The sequence below is a fragment of the Acipenser ruthenus genome, chromosome 49 (assembly GCF_902713425.1).
Source record: "Acipenser ruthenus chromosome 49, fAciRut3.2 maternal haplotype, whole genome shotgun sequence".
NCBI lineage: Eukaryota > Metazoa > Chordata > Actinopteri > Acipenseriformes > Acipenseridae > Acipenser > Acipenser ruthenus.
Genome location: NC_081237.1, coordinates 8,456,104 through 8,479,670, shown reverse-complemented (window position 1 = coordinate 8,479,670; position 23,567 = coordinate 8,456,104). Strand labels below are relative to the sequence as shown.

General features: G+C 47.1%; 1 protein-coding gene across 2 annotated transcripts; it reads left to right on the top strand.

Annotated features, from left to right (window-relative positions):
* The first annotated feature begins 663 nt into the window (after positions 1–663).
* On the top strand, positions 664–22,582 carry LOC117966254 (RNA polymerase II elongation factor ELL-like). 2 transcript variants are annotated; one of them, XM_059014818.1, is made up of 12 exons: positions 664–847; positions 8,656–8,703; positions 12,193–12,314; positions 13,245–13,408; positions 15,534–15,796; positions 16,096–16,220; positions 19,049–19,142; positions 19,647–20,184; positions 20,618–20,684; positions 21,205–21,376; positions 21,552–21,596; positions 21,727–22,582. In XM_059014818.1, exons 1-12 carry the CDS (start codon positions 713–715, stop codon positions 21,841–21,843), a joined length of 1,890 nt encoding a protein of 629 aa, XP_058870801.1. In that variant the 5' UTR covers positions 664–712; the 3' UTR covers positions 21,844–22,582. The 2 variants fall into 2 exon arrangements, with proteins under 2 accessions (XP_058870801.1, XP_058870802.1); XM_059014819.1 differs by having other exon boundaries at positions 672–760.
* Positions 22,583–23,567: the final 985 nt, after the last annotated feature.

Genomic DNA, 23,567 nt, shown 5'->3' with positions numbered 1-23,567 from the left:
ACGGTGTCTGCTCAATAAATAATAACAATTTGCATACACAAAAGTGTGAGCTAAGTATCCCTGTATTTACTCGGTATGTGCCAATACAAGCCGCGTGTGTTTATTGGTGTGAATTCTATGTGCTGTATTAAGCTGTCAGTAAGACAGACCGTGCAGGTCAAACTCTAAGGGAATGTGTTTCGGGAGGCAATCCCCGCTGCTGGATTGTGACGTGTATTGACGTTCTGTTGACGCAGTTCCACCCCATTGCAATTGTTGCAGCGTCCTCCTTCCCACGCGCTTGAGTTCCCAACCCCTGTGAATAATAACCAGGCGCGAGGAGTCTCCCCATATTACGCCTTGGTTTATTAATAATGCATGACTCCACTAGGCTTTTTTTTTTTTCTGTGAAGGCAGGCAGCAGCGAGGAATAATTAATAACGGAGCCTGGCCAACCAGCCAGCCTTTCCTCTGCAGCTGAGAGAAGCCCCCCAATCTGCTTGTGTCGTGAGCCCCACTTCGGCAAAACACACGGCCCCACCCCCTTCATTGGTTATTCATGAGACGCGGGGAGGTCGGGGCCACGCCCTTTTGTTCGGAACACCTCATGAATAATTCAGCGCCCGGCTTCCAATGACGGCGCCTCATGAATAATGAAGCAGCCCGAGGGTGTTGTGCGCGTGACGGCGGCGGCGGCGCCGAGGAGGAGCGCGGTGGTGGAAATGGTAGCAAGATGGCGGCGCTGAAGGAGGAGCAGAGCTACGGACTGTCCTGTGGAAGAGTGAGTAATGGCAGCAACGTCTCCGTATTTCACGTTAAACTGACTGACAGCGCCTTGAGGGCCTTCGAGGGTTACCAAAACAGCAAGGTAAGTGCTGGGACGAGGCCGCTGCCTTTTAAAACTTCGCCTTTTACTGAACCGGAGTCGAGCAATTGTTACAGGGCAGGGAGGCTGGCTGGATGTGTCTCTCTCTCTGTGTTGATTTTGCGGTGGTGGCTTAGCGGAGATAAATGCGAGCTACTCTGAACTCAACAACACCTGCCCCGATCAAAAAAAAAAAAGCAGTTTCAAACTAGTTCTCCTGAACCGAGCTGTTATACACAACCGCTAAACTACCGCGCCTGAGGAGAGACACACATCATGTTGACAAAAAAAAAAGGTCTTAAATCGTTTATTTTTTTTTTTTAACAAAAAATTGTCAATACAAAAAATATCGATACCAGCCCTTAGCTGTTTTATTATTATATTATAATTGCAATCTGACAGCGACACTTGATTCCCCAGTCGGAGTTAAGCGTCTGTTTGTATTGTTGTTTTAATTTTAAATGTGTGATTTTAGTTTTTTTTAGACTTTAGATTCATCAATGTAGGTTTATATAACATTCTAAATGAATTCACTAATTTACTAAACTTGGTGATTTTATTATTATTATTTATTTATTTTAGTTTTCAACTAGGGGTTAGATTTTGAAGTTTTATTTCTGTAAAAACATTTGGCAACATAACAACACGTAGTTATTCAGACCAGGGACGGTCGGGTTTAGTCACTTATTATTGAGACAGTCGGGAGAGGGATTTGAATTTGATTATCGTCTTATTTCGGGTAAGCGAGTACTTTCTGAAGTTCATATAGCAGTAGTTGATGAAAACAAACGCAAGCCGTCCTGTATCTCACCGGTGCAGGGACTGGACTGCGGGCGACTTGCCTGGCCAAGTCAGGTCAACAACTTACTGGGTACAAAGCTGGTAAAAATAAACGCAGCAGCGCGCCGTCTCCTTTTGGGGGCTTGCGATATGAGAGGACGCGGTTCGGTGCTAGCTGTACAACGGCATGCATTTCATCACAGTTTGAATACAGTAAAAAAATAAAGTCGAATTTTATTTGAACAGAATGTCGGATCCACACGTAAGGCTATCTATTCTGGATAAGTTGAAACAGAAAGAAAGTTCATTCTTATTGCTGTCGTCATCAGCGTGACGAGTTTGATAAACCACGTGGTTGTGATTGCGGTGAAAAAAAAAAACATTTTTTGCGTGTTTTGCGTAGCCTGACGCAGAGGAGAGAGTCCAGGTTCGTCGGGACGTGTGTTTTTGGCCACGCTAGCGCCCCCTGTTGTGTTGCAGAAAGTGTGACCGACAGTTATGATGGCTCTTAATCCTTAAACTGAAGCCAACTCTCTCCAGGGTAGGAAGCGACTGAACTAAATAGATTGATCAAATCGGACTGAAAGGTGGGCCGGTGTGGAGTTCGAGAAGCTGACCTGCCAAAACTTTGGGGGGAAAAAGACAAAAAACATGCATTTATAAAATAGATACATAGATAGGAAACTTCACATGGTGCAGTTATACACGCAGTGACTGAAGGAGGATAGTGCCTTTCATACCACAGAATCACAGAGTCGGTTAAATTAGAAAAACAAACAAACAGTGGAAAGATAATGCTGTATAAATATATGTTCATTTCCTATAAATGAGTCCAGAAACTGAAAGCAGCTAATGGCTATTGCAGAACATGGTGGCAGTTTGACAGATCTAGGAAGTTCCGTAGTTAGAAAATATGTTGGCTGCTTGTGTGAAGCGCAGAGTTAACGGCAATTTGCAAAATGCGGCTAAACTTCAGTGGAATGAGTGGATTGCAAAAGCAGAGAGAGGAATCTGAAAGTGAATGCAAACCACTTTCACGTTAAGTGCGTTGTGTTGCCAAACAAACACAGTTACAGTGACTGCCAGGCAAGCACATTGTATGTAGGTAGGCAGGTATGTGTGTGTGATCTGTTTTTATAATACTTTGTTTTTTTCAGTAACTTCTTGAAAGTTGTAGTTGGCAGTTCTTTGTAAAGCTGTGCAGCAGTTCAGCCCGGCTAGCCCAGTGCCTGGGGGTGAGTGCCCAGATATCGGACACTCTGGTTCTGCTGCAGTCGGCTTATCTAGATTACTGTGCACAGCTGCATGCACTGGCCTGGGCTCTCCTTCACTAGCCCACAATTAAAGGATGGTAGCTGCTGCGGAGCAGAGTGACCGGATTGCTTACTGGGTGTTTTGTGGAGCTCACATGTCATCACAGCTAAGGAATGTGTGTGTGTTACTTGGCTGTTACTTTGAGGAGTTTCTTTTGAGACGGTGTTCTGTGTCCTTAAACAGATGTTGTTTACTTGTGCTTCCCGTTGGATGTGCAGGTAGAACTAGGCGATGTTAACAAGTGCTGAAATGTTTGTGTACTTGACTTGTTTCTCAGAACTTCTGTCCCTACAAAGGAAGAACTTCAAGGACCTGCAATGCTGTGTCTCAACGAAGGAGTAAAGAAGCCTAAACCGTGTTCAACAACTTTCGCTTGGTTTTCCACCTAACCGGTTCTTTGCTAGGGAGGAGTTGCGTTTTGTGTTTTTATAATGTGGGCTGAAGCTCTCTCTGGTCCTGCACGTTAGGGTTCGGGTACAGCCCTGGGTTTCCTGGCTCGTGAGGGGGTGTTATTATCCTGCTCTGGTGCTGGAGTCTGTAGGGTCTCTCACAGGAGATGTCTTCTGTGAATGGATCTCACTTCTCATAGTGCTGGAGTCTGTAGGGGCTCTCACAGGAGATGTCTTCTGTGAACGGATCTCACTTCTCAGTGCTGGAGTCTGTAGGGTCTCTCACAGGAGATGTCTTCTGTGAACGGATCTCACTTCTCAGTGCTGGAGTCTGTAGGGTCTCTCGCAGGAGAGGAACGCTTCAATAACAAGCTCGATGGCGTCTGACACTGTAAAACAGGATTTTTTAATTAAACTTAATTTCGCTAATGGCCTTCAGGGTCCATTTTTGCTGCAGTAAATGTTTGCGCTTCTTTTAATGTACAGCACATGTATGAATAATATATTTCACAGCACATTAATTTTGCGGATTTTTAATAAATGCGAAATCAGCAAACATTTCTTCCTCGAGAGAATGAGGACAGGGCGTATGGAGCGGGTGTGAGTTTGTTTGTTTATTTGATGCAAAATCAAGTGGAAGATTGGTGCTTGAGCTCATGCTCCTAGAAATGCTGTAAGCTCACTCAGCGTGTCTGCAGGGTGTGCTGCGCAGTGTCAGAGGCGTTGTGCATGTCGCATGTGGACTCTTTCTCTCTCTCTCGCTCTCTCTCTGTAGTTTTCACACCACTTCAGGGTTGAATCCATGCCAGCGATTGTGATCTCATTAGAAAATCTCCTGGTATCATCAATGGATGAAGTACCAGATGGGTTATACTTGGAAAGATGCGCAAGTTCATTTTTCTTTTTTTTAAAGATCGCGTTCCTAACTCGGAATGCAATGCGCTGTTCAGGACAATATGTGCTGAGCGATGTGTTTTCCGCAGGGCACAGCAGCAGCAAAATAGGTTTGAGTGTTTTAAGGAACAAGTCTTAAGCAAGTCTTCCCAGACAGCTGTGCTTAAGAAAGACAACGCGGAACGAGTCGATCATCACGAATAAACTTCCTTTTACTTTGACTCCTCGGGGTGCCCAGGGGCCTGGCACACTCACTCGGGTCGACGTCTAAGCTGGAGATGACACGGGCTATCGTCATCATCGCTCTGAACGTGGCCGTGACTCGAGAGAACCGATTTGTGTAACCGGACAAATTCAGTGCCGTGCATCCCAGCAGCTGCTCCCTGGACCTTCACAGCGGCCGTGGTTTCAGATTCCTGACTGGCACGTTTTTAAACGAGCGAAGTCAGTGACGACGGAGGTAGTGCAGTATGAAGTGCTTTCGTTCCTAGTGTGAACGGGACATGGGTTAACGAGCTCTGTCTGGCAGCTTTTTAAAATCCTCTATTCCCGACACCTGCAAGAGTCCTCACGCTCTGGGGCTTGTGGCGCGTCCGTGCAAAGCAGTGACTGCAGCATGCTTTGAATTTCACTTGTAGTGGTGCTTGGTTGGTGCGTAAGGAGGTTTTGATGTGAACTGCAGAAACATTTAGCAAACTTTACACTGGAACAAAAGCTTGGGAAATCCTGTGCCAATTAGCAGCTTCTCCTCCTAGTGCTTGTAAACCTCTCGCTGTGCTCCCTCGCTGGATGCAGTGCTTATAAACCCCTCACCCCTCGCTGTGCTCCCTCATGGATGCAGTGCTTGTAAACCCCTTGCTGTGCTCCCTCGCTGGTGCCAGGGCTGGATGCAGTGCTTGTAAACCCCTCGCTATGCTCTCTCGCTGTGCTCCCTCACTGGATGCAGTGCTTGTAAACCCCTCGCCCCTCACTGTGCTCCCTCACTGGATGCAGTGCTTGTAAACCCCTCCCCCCTTACTGTGCTCCCTCACTGGATGCAGTGCTTATAAACCCCTCGCCCCTCACTGTGCTCCCTCACTGGATGCAGTGCTTATAAACCCCTCGCCCCTCACTGTGCTCCGGTGCTGGGGCTGGATTCCTAAAGCAACAGTTTTTCTTTCGCACAGACAAACACATTACCGCCGCAGTCCTCTTGAAATGTAGGTCATGTTACCAATTAATGAGCGAGTGAGTGAGCGAGCGCACGCCCCAGTATGGGAGGACCTGCCTCTGTGCATTGCCTGCTGCCAGTTTTTCTCCTTATCTGTCGTGTATACCCAGGGAATCGGATGAGTTTTTCATGAAACGTGAAACCAGAGACTAGCTTGTGTTCACCCCTGCAATCATGTCGCAGGTTAGTGCTGCAATTTAGATAATCGCTCTGTGATTCTTGTCTGTGCTGTTTGAAAAGTCGTGCCTCAATGCAGACCACACTAAATATTATTATTATTATTATTATTATTATTATTATTATTAATATTATTATTATTATTATTATTATTTATTCTGTCAAATCAAACCTGTATGGTGTCCTGAAAGGCATCTGATCTCTGATTCAGTGATTCAGCTGTTAATAACTTTACAGCAGTGTTTTTTTTTTTTTTTAAAGTGGTGGAGAAATGGTTAATTGAGATTTGCCTGCCTGTGCTCCACAATCCCACACACACTCCAACCTGACACCCGCAAAGGCAAGAAGGCAGCTTGCTTGTGCTCTCTGTTCACATGCACACACGAGGAATGCTGTGGAGGTCTTCTCCACCCCCGCCCCCTGCAGGACTGTTTCTTTAAAACATCAGTCACAGCAGTGGAAGAGCCCTCTGACACTCGCTGTGTCCTGTGCGTTGGGGTTCAGGCCCGCTGTCGCTCGCTGTGTCCTGTGCGTTGGGGTGCAGGCCCGCTGTCGCTCGCTGTGTCCTGTGCGTTGGGGTGCAGGCACGCTGTCGCTCGCTGTGTCCTGTGCGTTGGGGTGCAGGCACGCTGTCGCTCGCTGTGTCCTGTGCGTTGGGGTGCAGGCACGCTGTCGCTCGCTGTGTCCTGTGCGTTGGGGTGCAGGCATGCTGTCGCTCGCTGTGTCCTGTGCGTTGGGGTTCAGGCACGCTGTCGCTCGCTGTGTCCTGTGCGTTGGGGTTTAGGCCCGTTGTCGCTCGCTGTGTCCTGTGCGTTGGGGTTTAGGCCCGCTGTCGCTCGCTGTGTCCTGTGCGTTGGGGTTCAGGCACGCTGTCGCTCGCTGTGTTCTGTGCGTTGGGGTGCAGGCACGCTGTCGCTCGCTGTGTCCTGTGCGTTGGGGTGCAGGCACGCTGTCGCTCGCTGTGTCCTGTGCGTTGGGGTGCAGGCACGCTGTCGCTCGCTGTGTCCTGTGCGTTGGGGTGCAGGCACGCTGTCGCTCGCTGTGTCCTGTGCGTTGGGGTTCAGGCCCGCTGTCGCTCGCTGTGTCCTGTGCGTTGGGGTGCAGGCACGCTGTCGCTCGCTGTGTCCTGTGCGTTGGGGTTCGGAACTGCACTTGTCAGGGTGTGTGATTGAAATGACCAGGTGCCAGGAGTGAGCCGTGAGGCCCCCTGGTACGTAAGTCTGCTGTGAAATGAATCTCGTCATGCGGGAGTCTGCAGGGTTACTAACAGGAGAGGTTCTAAGAGAGGAACAGTTTATTTAACATCCCAGTCTTCGGTGCCTTCATTTATTACAGGGATCTTTCCTGCACTGGGAAACAGAATATCTTGTTTGACTCTAGGCTACCTTTTAGCTGGTCATTTTTTAAACATGTAGAAATTATTTTCATTCTGATTATGGGACATTCTTTCAGATTTTTTTTGTCCCTCTACCTATAGAAATGGCCCTCCCCTTTTTTTTTCCTAGCATATCAGTTAAACCCATGGCAGCCTGCATCAGCCTGTGTGTGTGTGTGTGTGTGTGTGTGTGTGTGTGTGTGTGTGTGTGTAGCCTGTGTCTGCCCCCTGCCTGCGAGCGAGTGCTGCGCTGTGTTCCCACCTGCCGTGTGGATCTTTCGGGGCTGCAGTCCTAGAGAATGCTGACCTGTCAGCAGCCCATTCAAATAAACCGGCTGAGCCTAGCGCTCTGTGCTGGGCTGCCTGGGGCTGTGCCTGCATCAGAGCAGCATGGGCTCCTGGCTGCAGCCCACGGATTGGCACAGCCAGCAGGGATGAAGTGGCGATTATCGACCAGACCACTGGAATATGAATTACTGTAGGGAGGACTTGATCAAAGTCTTTGACAAAGTTAACCCTAGCCAATACTTTAAGATCAGTTCAGAAAGCAGGACCAGAGGACATAGATGGAAGTGGAGGCAGGCTTTAGGACAATTGTAATTCAAAGGCAAATAAGTGTGTGCCGGTACTAAGCATGGTGTAGCTGCAGTTACTGTCGTGGGAGTCTTTGTTTTCATGTGTGTGGATGGAATAATTCTGAATGCCTTTCATCCCTGCTTTTAAAATTCCAGAAGTCATAATCAGCCTGTGAGATGGTGGGGGCCATTCCATTGATCCAAATCATTAGAGGCACTGGACTTGGACAAAACCGTCATCTCTAACCGTGTCTCACTGGTGTATTTTTTTTATTTCGAGGTGGTGTTTTTTTGGTCTGTCTGGTCAGCGTGAAGCTCAGAGCCCTGCAGGACGACCCTCAGGGTTGGAAAGGTTTTTATTTTCCGTCTGTGCTGTGGACCTGCGAGTGTAAGCTTCAGAGCCGAGGCTAGATTGTATTACAGCGCGTTGCATAGTGAGGCAGAGCCCCTGCACACAGCCAGAGCCTGGAAATACGTTGCAGATGAGCTATTGATACAGGATCCCTGCCAGAAACGAAGTATCCTGCAAACACACGCTTCGGTCTGCAGCAAGTAAAGCAGCGTGCAACTTTTTTTTTCATTGTATTTATTGGAGAGGATACGAATATGCAGCTGTACCCTGCACACTGGAAACTGCAGTGATTGATAGCCACAGGGAACGTGCGTCGTCCCTTGATGGCTTTTACTTGCATCTTTTTGATCGCTCTACTGCCTTTAAGAGGTGTATCTCTCTCACTCTTCAAATGACGTTTCTGCTAGTGCAGATGAAGGCTGCACAGGCTCTCCTGGTTGTAATGCATGTTCCTCATACTCATGTGCTCTTCAGAAATACTGACAGAATCTTAATAAATTCAAATTGACACTTCTGCTGATAGATTTCAGTGTTGTGTATTTCTATAAGTTGCACATACAAACATCCTATTTCCTCCCCCTCCCATCTCCAAATATAGATTTTCTGCATTTATCTTGAAAGTGCTGCGTTTGCTGCCTGCATAAGCGCATCATTTTATTTGAGAGTATATAGTTGATCTCATCCCAGGAACATGAAGCAGTTCAGCTGTCTGCTAATTGTTTTATTTCTTGTTTTTCTTTTCCAGAGCTCCTTGTCTAATCGGCCGTCGATCCGATTCACCGGGAAGCAGGGGGTAAGAAGATGCCAGTCTCTCTCATTATTCTTTGTTTATTATTGAGTGAAACCTTGCTACCGGAGGTACTTTTTGAATTTCTTTCTTTATTAAACAGTTTAATTGCTTCTAGACTTGTATTGTCCCAGTTTTCTTTCATGTCAGCTGTTCTGATTTAGTGTTTTGATGTGTAGCAAATGAAACGGCGAGTAGTTTGGCACTGCAGATGGCGGCCCTAATGCTGAATGTCGGGGTGGGTGTAATATTGAAGTTTACTCAGGGATGGAGATAAGGCTCCCATTGCATAGCAGTTTGAACCATTCCTGGTTTTACTGCGAGTTTAACAACGCACGATTTCAATTGTGATTGCGATTGAATTACGAGCTACACCGTTCCTACTGGAATTCACCCCTGCAGGACTGCTTCACTGTCCAGTTTGTTGCAGTGATCCCCAGTGACCTGCCTGACCTCCTGGTCTCTGGTCACAGTCAGTCTCTGATCAGATTAGACAGGGTCATGTGCGGCAGGTTTAGCGGGGGAGGGGGGAGGGGGTTGCTATAGTGACATCATGGTACGAGAGAGGAGAAGTAAAAGTAACTTCTACTGTGCACAGGAATCCTGCCTGGTTTGAGGCTTTCCTCTCCCTTTTAACAGAACAAGGAGAGAAGGCGTGCGCCAGGGGTTAAATTATTACTTGAAGCCTCCAAGCCCTGATGCTTTGCAGTTTTTACTGTGACTAATACAGGAATATCGGCTGGCTGGCTTGCTTTCTAAAGGAAGTGTAATACATGAGCAGAGATTTTTCTACATCAGTTGCTGAAAGTGCTCACCCGTTTGGCTATGAAATTAATCCACAGCCTGTGTGAAGATCGATAGCTGGGCTGATTTCAGCACAAACGTTGGTCCTGCGCTTCCTGAGCAGGAGATTCTAGAAGTCTTCTGCACTCCGTGTGACTGTACGGCTGTTAATGATTCTTCTTTGAACCGCGGCCTATACGTAAAGATTCAGAGCGGCTCTGTAATCATTTAGGGTTCAAACGGTTTGAAATGTTTCCCCAGTGACTGTGTGTGCTTGCGTGTTCCTCCAGTTTTACTGCGGATGTCTAGAATTGCACGTGGTTGATTTTGCACAAGGTTTTAAGTCAGGGGAAATTAATCAAATGATTTACTTTAATATTATTGAACGTGCTTTGTGCATTTATATTGATTTCTGATGCATTGGGAATATGATTAGCAGCAATAATAGCAATCAGTATTAATTGTAGGGTGTTTTTGAGCTTGTACAGCACATTGCTTTTGGAGAAGCAAACAATATTTATTTGTCTAATAAAGAGAATTCAAAAACGGCAACCGGCTCTCTATCCAAGAGGAGTCGGGATCCAACAGGATACTCATCAGTCACTAGAAACACTTCATGAAGAAAAGTATTTTGATAAACTGAACTCACCAGTGAGAGTTCATCAGTTGCTTTTTCTTCAGCTGTACAGAATTGTTTAGAATGTCTTTAATGAAGACTCTTTCCAGTTGCCGGCTCTGCCAGCCCCCCCGGTGTCGCCATGGGGAGCTGTGCAAGGCGGTGTGATTCTATCTGGCATCTAAAGAACGGTGGAGCGTCCAACCTCGCCGGACTGCCTTGTGGGCGGACAGCAAGTCCTCTGCCAGGAATGGCCTGACCCTGCAGAGCCCTGCTGCTGTCGGCTGTTTAATTAATCGCAGCGTCCTGGAGGGACCAGAGGCTCTGCTTTGAAGAAGGGGGTGTTCCCGAGCCCCAGCCTGAAAGGGCTTTTTGTTTTGCAGGTCTTTGCAGCAGCAGCAGGGGGGGTTGGGGGGGTCCAGGGAGGCAGGGAAGCAGCTGGGGGCCCATGTTGCTTTGTGAAGGGGGCTTGTGACCGGCTCCTCACGGCTGCTTCTGTGGGTTTAGCTCCACGTGGACGTGGCTCATTGTTTTACAGTGAAGGGGTTCCAGGTTCCTTTACTTCTTTCTGTAAGGTTTCTTTTTGTTTTAATGGTTATTGCACAATGCTGTTGGTATGTGAAGGATAGCCTTTGAATGATTCAGACGGTGGGGGGGTGGGGGTGGGGGTGGGGGTGTGGGGGGGGGTTGATCTGTTTTGCAACCATATTCAGACTCTGCTTTCCTCACTGCATACCATCCAGTTCCTTGGAGTCTACCAGTAAAGCCTTTGAGTCATTCTTTACGGTTTCGTTTCCTGTCGGCTCTCTGAATCACGTACCCGGTTTGACACCGGTAGATTCCCCAGCGCTGCAGGATGCTCTGCTCAGGACACTGCTGTTTTATATGAGTGTGTCTGTGGCAGGCCGTGTGAGTGAGGACAGGGGGAGGGATGGTTTCTAGAGCACCCTGTGCAGTGTGACTCTCCACAGCTGAAGGGAAGCTGCGCTGTGCTGTCCCGCGGGGTGCACTGGATAGCAACCCCCCCAGGTTGGAGGAAGGAGAGTGTGTCTGCGGGGGTTCGTAATGCCATGTGTCACGCTGCAGGAGTTAATCTGAGCTTACTCCCAGACAAACTCTGCTAATGCTGGGGGACTAGCGTTCCATAATTCAATAATTGTGGTTCATTCACAGCTGAATCAGGGATGGAAATAAGACTAGTATCGCATAGCAGTTTGATCCATTCCTGGTTTTGCTGTGAGTTTGTAATAAGACACACCTGAGCTTGTTCCCTACACACTGTTCTATCGCTGTGCTGTATTCAGAAGGGTGGGAAGAATTTTTTTTTTTGTAACCTCAGTGTAGAATCCCACTGTGTGGTCTTTTTCCAAGTTTAATTTTTTTTTTAAATCAGCCCATTGGCTCTAGAATTTGAATATTTAAATAATCTTTTGATGTGAGCTAGTGTTAGTGGCTGCCTAACATTGCTTACAGTACGCCCCCCCCCCGTGCATCGTCTCTGGATGTGCAGCGAGACCTGAAGGAGGCGTTCTCCACACCTTGTGGTCTCGGGTTCAGTAGTAACAGCATCCGCGTGTTATTTCTGGATCGTGGCGGTTGAAGTGGTGCAGCACCTGCAGGTTTTGATGTTTCGAGGTTTTCTCTGGAAATCAGCATGGCCTGGTTTAAGATTCAGCAGCAGATCCACAGCCGGAGACGAGAGCATGTTCTCTGAAGCTAAAAATAAGCAGAGACATTTTCAGGGTGGTGGTGGGGGAGGAATTTGCATACAGCACACAAAGTATATTAACACACACACACCTTGTAGTAATACAGGCATGGGAATAAGACTCCTATTGCACAGCAGTTTCACCCGCTCCAGCTTTCACTGCGAGCTTGATTAGCCGCAGTGTAGAGGTGACGAGCTCAGGAGTGTCTTATCAAACCAGGAATGGGTTGAACTGCTCTGCAATGGGAGCTCCGTCCCTGCAGGTGGCTGACCCCAACATTAGCGGGACTTTTTAATATTGAAAGACTGGAAAGGTTTAAAGAGCACTGTTGCTTTTTCCTTGGGTGTTTTTTGTTTTATTGATTTGAATTTTTTGCCCCCCCAACAGCAAATCTCAATCCCCAGGCCGGAGTGTCCGAATGAGCTGCGGACTTTCAGCTTCTATCTGTCCAACGTGGGGCGGGACGGCCCCCAGGGGAGCTTCGACTGCATGCAGCAGTATGTCACCGGGTGGGTACGCAGCGAGAGAGCCCGTTCTGCAGTGTCATCACCCAGCACTGCTCAACACTCCCCAGTGAGACAGGCACTGCAAACCCGTTGAACTCTTAACTTTAATACCGTGTTTCTGAATTGCTGTAGTTTCTGGGAAGTGGTTAAATGTGACTAATGGGAATTTCCTCTTGCAAAAGGTTGAGATTGATGTAACGGTGCACTGAATAGAGGTGCTAGGACACGCTTTTGTTTTTTTAAATGTTTGATCAAACACAGCTTAATGTGTTGGGTGGTGACCCATGTTCGAATTCGTTCATGTGACGCGGTTTATGAGTGACTGGATCATTAAATATCACGCAAAGGAAACCAGCTCTTAAATATTTCAGGGATGGCAATAAGACTCCCATTGCACTGCAGCTTGATCCATTCCTGGTTTTACTAGCAGTTTAATAGAACACACCTGAGCTTGTTCCCTACACACTGTTATATCGCTGTGCTACATTCTGAGATTGGGAGACTTTTTTAATACATTGTTTTGTGTAACCTCAATGTAGCATCCCACTGTATCTGCGAGGTCTTTCTGCAAGTCTAATCAAGCTGGTAGTAAAACCTGGCATGGGTGAAACTGCTATGCAATAGTCATATTTCCGTCCTTGTTGCTTGAATAGCTATTCACGTTTTTAAAGAATATTTCAACATAAACAATAAGCTCAACTATCATCCTAATCACTCAAAGGCAGTCGTTAGTAAAGTGGGTTTAACAATAGATTTGTTGCAGTGTGATCGTGGGCAGCAGGACTGCTCTACCAAACAAACAGAGTGCAGGTTCCCAGCTCCTCATCCAGGGAGCCGGGGTGGAGGAGTCGGGAGGTAGGCAATAAGCAATAAGAAGCCCCAAATGCTGCTGCTGCTGCCGCTGCTTTTTAATTGCTTTGGGTTTTCTTGCAGCGACGGGAGCATTCAGCTGGACTGCCTGGGCGGGATACAGGATAAAATCACTGTGTGTGCCACGGACGACTCCTATCAGAAAGCACGGCAGAGCATGGCACAGGTGGAGGAGGAGACCCGGAGCCGCGGGGCAATCGTTATCAAACCGGGAGGGAGATACGTGGGTAAGGAGGCGTGCGAGAGAGAGAGAGAGAGAACTACTAACAAGTCACAATTACTGGGAATCAACATATTAGATGATAATGATGGTAATAATAATTATCGTGATAATGTTATTATTGCCCAGCCCTAGTGGAAGCAGGTTTGTCCCTGCAGGAGATGCCCCTGTTTGATTTGCAGAGGCGCTCCTGTATGATCTCCTCCAGGTGAGTCTCCAGCAGCTCCCTCTGAGTCCGCGCTGGTCAAGCTGCCTCTCTCTGCCTGGCCCCCCCGCCCCCCCACCCTGCGAGTCACTGACTCTCTTGTTCCCAGACAGTATGGAGCAGCCTGTCGGTTGTAGCTGCCCTGTAACCAGGCTGTATAATTTAAGCTGATAAGGTTACTCCCTGCCAGCACCGGAGATCTGTTCTCTCATGGTTCCCTGGACGGCTCCCTGTCAGCCCGGAGACAGCTTCTGATCAGAGTATCGCCCCGGGCTCTGTGTGTGTGTGTGTGTGTGAAGGACACAGCGGGACAGAATGCCAGTGCCATGCTCCTTCTTCTCTTTATACTGTGTGTGTGTGTGTGTCTGTCTGTCTGTGCTGGGAAATGAGACTCCCACTGCATAGCAGTAAGGTCCATTCCTGTTTACTATGATGTGTTTTGTTATGTGCTGTAGCTGATCAAGCTTGTATTAAAACCTGCAATGTGATGAAGGCGAGTGAGATTGTATTTGCAACATATAAAGGAAGCTCTCAAAATAATGTGTTGATCACCAGAGCTTTGGAAAACACTTTTTTTGGACATGCTTGCACACAGTGGATAGTACGTCTCCAGAAACCTTATACAAGCCCTGCTTCCCTGCGATAGCTCGGTTTGAAATACAGTGAACAGATGACCCCTAACTTCAAACGCTCAATCAAAACATCTTCAATTGAACTGAAATATTCAGTCTTTTTCAGACCGCTTTCTCGACATGTAAACCTAGTTTTATTTCAGTGAATTGGCACAGTAAATAAACCCGTCTTGCTGTTGCCCCTCGGTTTGGTGAGCAGAGCCATGTGACCGGGGGATCGCTGTGAGAGGAAGCTGGTGGTCAGAGCTCAGTGTTGTAGAGATAACTGTAGCTCCTCCTCCAGCAGACTCTAGCGCTAGGTAACCAGCGCTAAGCAGCACTCGCGTTTCCGGCACCACAAATCATTTCTTAATCTCAGTTTTCGGAAGCGACGCTTGTCAATAAATGCTTGCCAACTGTTTTCAAAAAACGCTGCAGTGTGTGGGTTTTTTTTTTAAAGAAACAATGTAGGCCTCTGTCTTCTACTCTGCCCAGCCCTCATTTCTAATAATATTTACATTATGTAGTAAACCCCATCATCGATGTTTATACAGCCATCTGAAAAGTTTTTGGTTGCTGTTAATTGTTCTTTAAATTTTAGATTACAGTATAGGCAAGCTGATTTTAAAGGCCAGTGACCAGAAAGCCATGTGGATAAGGGGCAGAGCTCCTATATGGTATTCTATATGTAATATAGAGCCTTGATATTGATGTGACACAACAGTCTGAAATTTCTTTATCAGATAGTAGTGACAGCACATTACAATAGCTGTACCGTTTTTGATTATTCTGTTAAGTATGCAAGCAGATTTTCTCCCCACTCAAACATCGGAGCCGCCAGTGGATTGGATATCTGCTTGTATCGTACCGCGTCCTGTAACATCATCCCCGTATCTTCGTCGTTCTTGTATTGTGGCACGCCGCCCCTGTCTCTAACCTCTGCATATGGGGTGGATATCTGCTTGTTGTATATTCTATATGTGCAGGGAGAGAAACAAGACTGCCACTGCAAAGCAGTGTCACCCATTCCAGGTTTTAACACATGTCTGATTAGCCGTGGTGTATAAGAACATAAAGTGTACAAACGAGAGGAGGACCCATTCGGCCCATCTTGCTCGTTTGGTTGTTAGTAGCTTATTGATCCCAGGATCTCATCAAGCAGCTTCTTGAAGGATCCCAGGGTGTCAGCTTCAACAACATTACAGTATCGGTAGCTCGTGTGTGTGTCATCGTGAAACTCCTCTGACAAAACCAGGAGTGGATCAAGCTGTCGTGTAGCGAGTCACCCCTGATGTGTTGGTTCCTCTCGTGCTCAGGTAAGAAGGTGCAGATCCGGAAGCCGGCCCCTGGCAACATCGACGTGGCCCCGACGAGGAGGCAGGCCCGGCCGGTGAACATGGCCAACACCCTGAAGAAGAGCAGCGGCATGCCCAGCGCGGCCTCGCCCAGGCCCTTCAGGGAGCGGCTCATACACCTGCTGGCACTGAAGCCCTACAGGAAAGCAGAACTCCTCCTGCGCTTGCAGAAGGACGGGCTCCCTCAGCAGGACAAGGACTCGCTGGACAGCCTCCTGCAACAGGTCAGCAACCCCCTGGGCTCCGGCCACCCACACCCCAACCGTTAACGCCCTTAACCCTTCTGCTACGGCGCTGCTAGAAATTGTTTAAATTTCCATTTAAGCAGAAGTCTTTCAGGCCGCACAAGGGTAGGCTTGTCTGGTGAGGAACGTTTTATTAGAGAACACTTCCCTAAAACTTTTTAAACTTCCTTTAAAAATAAATGTTATTGAAACGTGTGCCAAGTACTGAAGTGGGATGGCCGGGGGTTGTGTGCTGAGGCGGGGTTTATTTATTTTATATTTGATTTTCTTCCCTCCAGGTGGCGAATCTGAATGGGAAGGACGGCACCTACACGCTGAAGGACCTGATGTTTAAAGAAGTGCAGAAAGCCTGGCCTGGATACTGCGAGGGAGACCAGCAGCTGCTGAAGAGGATACTTGTCAGGTGAATGAAGTGAATGAATCGCCCAGCCCCTGCTCTCCAGGCTTGGGCAGCCCTAGGCTACAACACAAGCGTGGCACGTGGATTATCAACACGCTCGTTACACGGAAGCTCCACCTTTAATCCACTGCCCCCTCAAAGAAAGAGTCCACTTTCCAGCCCCTGTAGTTGCCGGACGGTCAATGCTGTTTTCTAGACACTTTCTTCTAAGCAGCATTAGACTGTCTTTGGAATCAGGCCAGAACATTGCAGTGTTGAACAGAAAGCTTACTGTATGATTTCTTAACACAAGCTTTACACTGGTGTTAAGATGGTCACCCTTTAAAATATTAATACTTTTTTATGGATCCTTGTTGAAATTGTTGCTGATTTCCCTAGCATCATTTATTACTGCACACACATTATATATATATATATATATATATATATATATATATATATATATATATATATATATATATATATATTAAATTATGCATACAGTGCTCTGAACAAAAATCAGTGCAGAAGGTGCAAGGGCATTCGGAGCAACATCATGATGTTCTAATCTGTTACACAACCCTGTGAATGTAACACTCTAGAAGCTTGTGGAAGGGATAGAGCGCTCGCTGCACCCCTAAACCAGCACAGCAAGGATCTTGCTTTAAAGACTGAAGCATTCAGCATCTCTTACAAGCAGTGAAACTCAATCAGCCATTTTAAAGCAAATGTAAAACGGCTCCTCTAGGAGTACTGGCCTCCTAATGTGGGCGTTCTGGCTTTTTCTCCAGCCTCTGGGCCATCCCCAGTGGGCTAAAAGCAGCCTCCTCCTCCTCAAGCATGCTGTTCGTTGTTACTGAGCTGTTCTGTAGAACAGAGATCCAGTGGACCACAGAAGAGGGATACCGGTGGAGAGCAGATTGAACCCGGGTCATATTGGTGACCCCTCCTCCCCTCATTTTAACTGATAATGTGATGTTATAAACATGACTGGGTTCTGCGCAGTGAATTCCCGTGGTCGTTGCATTGAGACCCCCGCACACAGAGCCGCGTTCCGTTACTGTGTGATCTGGTTATGCCTTACGATACACACAGACCAGCATGGAGAGGAGAAGAGTGATGATCCATTGCGATGTACCTCCTTTTCAAAGGGAGGAAAGCGTATTGCAAATGTGGGAACTGTACCATACAAGGAAGCGCTGAGTCTAGGAAAGTACAGAGTAATGGATTTTTAAAGCTCATACCCCCCTCTCCTCTCCTCTCCTCTCCTCTCCCACTGTGCGATAAAACCAGAGTTCAGTTTCCAACCCTTCCTGATCTCTGGGGTCTCTAGAACGACTGCCAAGCAGAGAAGCCGACAATGAGCCCAGTTCACATAACATCATCCCTTTTAGCACCGCGCTGCACTGGAACTGAAGTCTTGTTTTAAACTGGAAAAATGAGCTACCAGTTTACTGATGCTGACACGGTTTTTACCCCCAGAACGCACGCTGCTTTTTCACTTGCGGTGTGTTGACTTTTTTTTTTTTTTCTTTTAATAAAGCTGGCTGTCTTCCAAGAAAACCCAATGGAAAAATCCATGTCCTCATGAACAGAGTCATTCAGCGAGGCTCGAGGCTAAAAATAAAACACGAAAAGGATGTGTTGAACTGTGTAAACAAAAACGCATGAAGAATGTTGGGTTTTATCAAGATACTGTTTTTGGTCCGTTAACCTTTTTCATAGCTTAAAAAAAAAAAAAAAGCACACATCGGTGTGTATCCTGAATCTCCGACAGTGCATACTCATGGCAAACGAGTCAAACATGCAACTGGGGGGGTATTTGTAAAATAAAATTCTATATTTGTGTTCCTTGCATCCCTTGTTTGTATTCCACGCACACAGGGTCACGAAGTGTATCACTTGTAGTGTAACGGAGGATTGTGTAACAGTGGGCAGTGTTGGGACACAAGTGCCTGAGCTCCAGATACTGTGCAACACAAGATCCGCGCGTCAGCAATCTCGCTGCGTTTCCTGAGTGACTAAGAAGAGAGTCGCTGGGGTCATGCTGTGAAAATAGATTAGCAGCAAAAGGGGTTTTATTGCTAATGTTGATCTGTGTTTTTGAATGAAGTCTGTGCATTGAGAAACGCTGCCCGAATTCGACAGCTTTGCACAGGCATTTCGATTCTGTTATCCGGGCTGCGGATCGCTGTGTAATGCGGTGCTTATATCTGACTGTGGATTTCGATTCTGTTGTCCGGGCTGCGGATCGCTGTGTAATGCGGTGCTTATATCTGACTGTGGATTTCGATTCTGTTGTCCGGGCTGCGGATCGCTGTGTAATGCGGTGCTTATATCTGACTGTGGATTTCGATTCTGTTATCCGGGCTGCGGATCGCTGTGTAATGCGGTGCTTATATCTGACTGTGGATTTCGATTCTGTTATCCGGGCTGCGGATCGCTGTGTAATGCGGTGCTTATATCTGACTGTGGATTTCGATTCTGTTATCCGGGCTGCGGATCGCTGTGTAATGCGGTGCTTATATCTGACTGTGGATTTCGATTCTGTTATCCGGGCTGCGGATCGCTGTGTAATGCGGTGCTTATATCTGACTGTGGATTTCGATTCTGTTATCCGGGCTGCGGATCGCTGTGTAATGCGGTGCTTATATCTGACTGTGGCTATAAAACGTATTGTAAATCTGTACATTTTCATGCAAAACTAAATTGGCAAAACAAAAATAATGGTAGGAGAAAATAAATGTCGACGGTCCACTGGAAACAATTTGCGGAAGCGGTCTGATTGTGTGGTTTGTTTTTATTGATTTTTTTGGTCTCATTTCTACTCTAATGTTGCCGCTTGTTCACAGGAAGATGTGCCAGCCACAGAACAGCCTGGGTGTACCAGGGGAGACCCCTGCAAGCCCACCCAAAGAGCACAGCAACTCCGCCTCTCCTTCTCAGGTAGGAGCCCGGGGTAGGGCTGTGTGCTAGGGCTGGTGGGGGGGGGGGGGTTGGCTCAGGTTAGCCTACCTAGCCTAGCCTGCAGAGACAGAGGTCAGGTCAGCCTAGCCGGAAGAGAGGGGGAGGTCAGGTCAGCCTAGCCTGCAGTGACGAGGGGGGGGGCGGGGGGGCTGACCTGAGAAGAGCACATGCAGTTCTGCCAGTACAAACAGCCACCCACTACACTGCCAGCCAGGGTTCGATGGGGACACAAAGTTCCACCGAGGAGGAAAACAAAGCAATTCCTTAGCCAGGAGTTTACTGAAGCCGCTTTTTATTTTGTAATAGTTTACTTCGTTTTTTTTTTTTTTATTAATTTTCTTAGCTGATTTGTCTGTAATCTTTTTTTAAATTTTGGTTTCCAGTCCTTTTTAAATGAGTATATGAAATGTGTGTGCCTCCTCCTATCTAGACAGAGAAATAAACGTATTCCCTTCCTGACCGTGTCTGCTTTGCGTTGTGCAGAAACGCCCAGCTGTGGACTTCATCGACCCATTGGCCAATAAGAAGCCCCGGATCTCCCACATGACCAGCAAAGCCCAAGGCGCGTTGAACGGGAAGCTGGGCTCCTCCAATGGGAAGGATTGTGCTCCTGGGGCCCCGGTGCCGCTCCCGGCTGATCCGGTGAGCTCCAGCTCCCACTTACACAGGCTGGAGATCCCCCGGCCCTACGACCCCCTCTCGGACGTCAGCAACGACTCCAGCCACAACGGCTGCGAGGGGCAGGAGGCAGCGGCAGCAGAGCGCCTGAGCCACCCCCCGGCCCCCAGCGCGGGGCTCCCTGCCCAGCCCAGCGAAGCAACCTTCCCCAGCGCCGCGGCCGGAGCCCCTGCCTCTGCCCCCGGAGCCGCCCCCTCCTCCGCATCTCTGCACGGGAAATCCAAGAAGAAATCCAAGAAGCACAAGGACAAGGAGAAATCCAAGGAGAGGGGCGCGGAACCGAAGAGAGGCTGTGAATTTATTACGGAGGCGCAAGGGAGCAGTGTTCCACAAAGCAGCACGGGTATGTCGTGTTTTTGTTGTTTTCTTTTAATTACTTTTTAAACTTCACGCACATGCAGTATCCAGCCTTCCTTCCTCTTTAACCCAGAGTAATGCGTCGCTTAACTTCTGCACATCCTAGCAGCCTCGGAGCTGATATTTTTGGAGTGGTCGTCTAAGCGTATTTCATGAGCACCTTGTCTGAGTGTGAAACAGCGTTTGGAAAGTGGATCCACAGCGACCTCTAGTGTTCACTGTAAACCTTTTTTTTTTTTTTTTTTTTTTTTTTTTTAAGCCTAATCTCTGCATTCCTGGAAGATCAGTCTCATACTGTGTTATAGAAATATATTTTTAATATTGGTTTTATCATGCATGACCATTCACTGAGATTTCACCACGTATGCATATCTATAATTTCTCTAAGTTAACTTTGTATCATTTTTGCTGTCTTGCAGACCTGAATGGGGCGTGCAGCAATTCTAGTGTTCCTACGTCAACGTCGGAGATGCCAGACTATTTATTGTAAGTACTGCCCTCCAAACAGGCTGAAGGAATCGGAGATTGCATATCGAGTTGGACCAAAGATTACAAACTTACTTGGACAAGCTTTTTAACAATACAAGTATTCTACTAATGTCGCTAAAAGAAATGTACTTGTGTTTTATTTTTTAGATATTTTTAGCATTCATGTCATGCTTGAATTGCTCAGATATGACTCCTGGGCTGCAGCAGCTTGTGTATTGTGTCCTTAACCCTTTCAGTCCTGCAGGACCTCAAGGTCCTACTATTATCTTGGCACTGTATGTTAACATGTGCCATAGGAAATCAAGATAAGGTGGGACCTTGCGGTCCTGCAGGACTGAAAGGGTTAAGGACGCAATATAATAGTGTAGAAATACATGTAAAAAAAGTGTCCTGTTCTCATGTATACTACATAATAGAGTGTACTCTTCAGTTTGACACTGAAAGAATGAAACTGGCCAGGTTGTAGCAGCTGTGGTGCTTTTGAGGTTTCAAAGACTTCCCTGTCGCCCCGTTACAGGAAATACTCGCTGATCGCGTCCCAAGACCAGCGGCAGAGTTACAAGAACGACTTCAACGCAGAGTACAACGAGTACAGAGGCCTGCACGCCAGGATCGAGCGCATCACCCGGCAGTTCACAGTGCTGGACACGGAGCTCAGACAGCTGCCGCAGGGCACCGAGACTTACAAGGTACATCCCCTCCTTCCCTCGCTCCGGTCTGTCTCCACTTGCTCTGCCCTGTGCTCCTGGTTTCTGTAGTGCTCTTAAAGCATCAGTCAGGGTTAACCGAGTACTCGGTTTTGTTTTGTTGCGTCGCTCTGCTCTCCATCTTTAATGTAACGTATCAATTTATTTTTCTTCACAGACAATCCATAATCAGATCTTACAAGAGTATCGGAAAATTAAAAAGGTAAACTCAAGTTTCCTAAAAAGGCTTTTGAAATACTTTTTGCAAATTGTGATTTTACACTGCTAACAATAAATACCTCCAAATGAATTTGATGTGTTTTTTATTTTTATTTTTGTTTTTTATTTTGCAGAGTAATCCCGATTACAGCCAGGAGAAGAACCGCTGTGAATACCTGCACAGCAAGCTGGCTCACATAAAGAAACTGATAGCAGAGTACGACCATCAGCACCTGCAGAACTGGCACTAGGGCTGCCCAGTCACTGGACCCTGCTCGTGGAGACACTCTCCTGGGCTGAACTGTCTCTGAATTCCCCTTTTCAAAGGAGCCACGGCGGGGGAGCGACTCCCCCTGGTGGTGGGGAGGGGGGGGGGGGGTGCAGCAGCACGCTGTCATTGTGAGTGAAGGAAGAGGACGAGAGAGAATGTGCTACAAGATGTGTTCTGGGTGTCGCCTTTATTATTATTATCATTATTAGTATTATTATTAGAATTATTATTTCAAGTTCAGGTCTACACAAGCCCTGTGATTAAAAAGCATTTTTTTTTTTTTTAAGAAAACCAATTCAGATATTTGGGAAGGGGGGGTGGGGTGCGACACAATGAAACAACCAAACTGTGGAAGGATTTGACAGAAGAGATGCCAAACGCTACAAGTGTTTCTCGTAGGTAGATTTTCTTTTTCTTCTCTTGTTCAAAGAAATAGAAGGTTCTGAAGCTTAAGAACTCTTGTGGATAATTGTATTATCCCTTCTATTCTATTATTATTATTATTATTATTATTATTATTATTATTATTATTATTATTATTATTATTATTATTATTATTTAATTTATTTTGGTTCTCATGTTGGATTGATAATTCTGATGCATCAGTACTTTTCCTTATCGGGTCTACAAGTGTGCGTTGTTTTTTTTTTTTTTAAATGTTCAATCTTTTTTATTAATTTATAAAAAGCTGTGTCAGCCAGTTTCCCTATCACATCAAACAGCCTTTTCCAGTCCCTTAGCGTTATCTACCCCCTACACACACACACACAACTCTACATACAAACTTCCTCATCGTATTCTCAAGCGCCTGACACTGAAGATACCCCCTAACGACCCGACCCCTCCTAAGGAGTGCCTGCCCTCTCTTCTGTTCCAGCTCAGGGGACCCCAGCGTGCCACAGTGGTGGAGGAGGAGGGTGGAGTTTCTGCTGTCATTTCTCAATCGGGCGGGGGTGAGGAGAGGTGGGGGGGGGGGTAATCTTCCTCGTTTTTCAACAGTTTCGCGGTTTCAGTTTTCATCTTCCTGCTCTCAAGTCCATCCTCGCCTCGCCCCTAAATGTTTGGGGTTTGGCTCGGAGATGTTGGAGCCCCCTGTGTCCCTGACTCCTCCTCTGTGGGGGTGTGGTTTCCAAACCTGACCAATGGAAAGCACCAGCCGGCCCCTCCTGCAGTCCTGAAGCGCTCTCGCTGCCCGCTCTCGCTGCCTCGCTCCACTTCAAGCTTCTCTGCTGCAGAAGACATTTGATAGTATCAGAATTCTTCTGCGTGTGTGTGGTTTTTTTTTTTTTTGGTTTGCAGCGTTAGGAAAGCCTTATACGTGTGTTTTGTTTTTTGTTTGTTTTTTCCTTGTATTTGAATCGACTAATCTGGAAGTAGTCCTCCACTACGGACAAGTTAAACCAAGTATCAGAAGGCAGTGTTTCCTGTTGAACTCCCACTGCTGTGCGGGTCGTCAGTGCTAAATCTGAGCTGAAAATAAATGAGCTCATAGAACATCTCTCTGCTGTGGGAACCGCAGGTTCTGTGACGGGGTTTCCCAGAGGGATCACAATGGAAGGAGCTCCCTTTTTAAAGGAGTGTTTGGGAGGCAGCAGGGCTCGTTCATCTCGTCTCAAATCTCCCTTTACTAGAAGCACATTTCAGTTGCTACAGAAACCTGCCTGGCTGGCTGTGGACGGAAACAGACTCCCCCGATTTTATTTC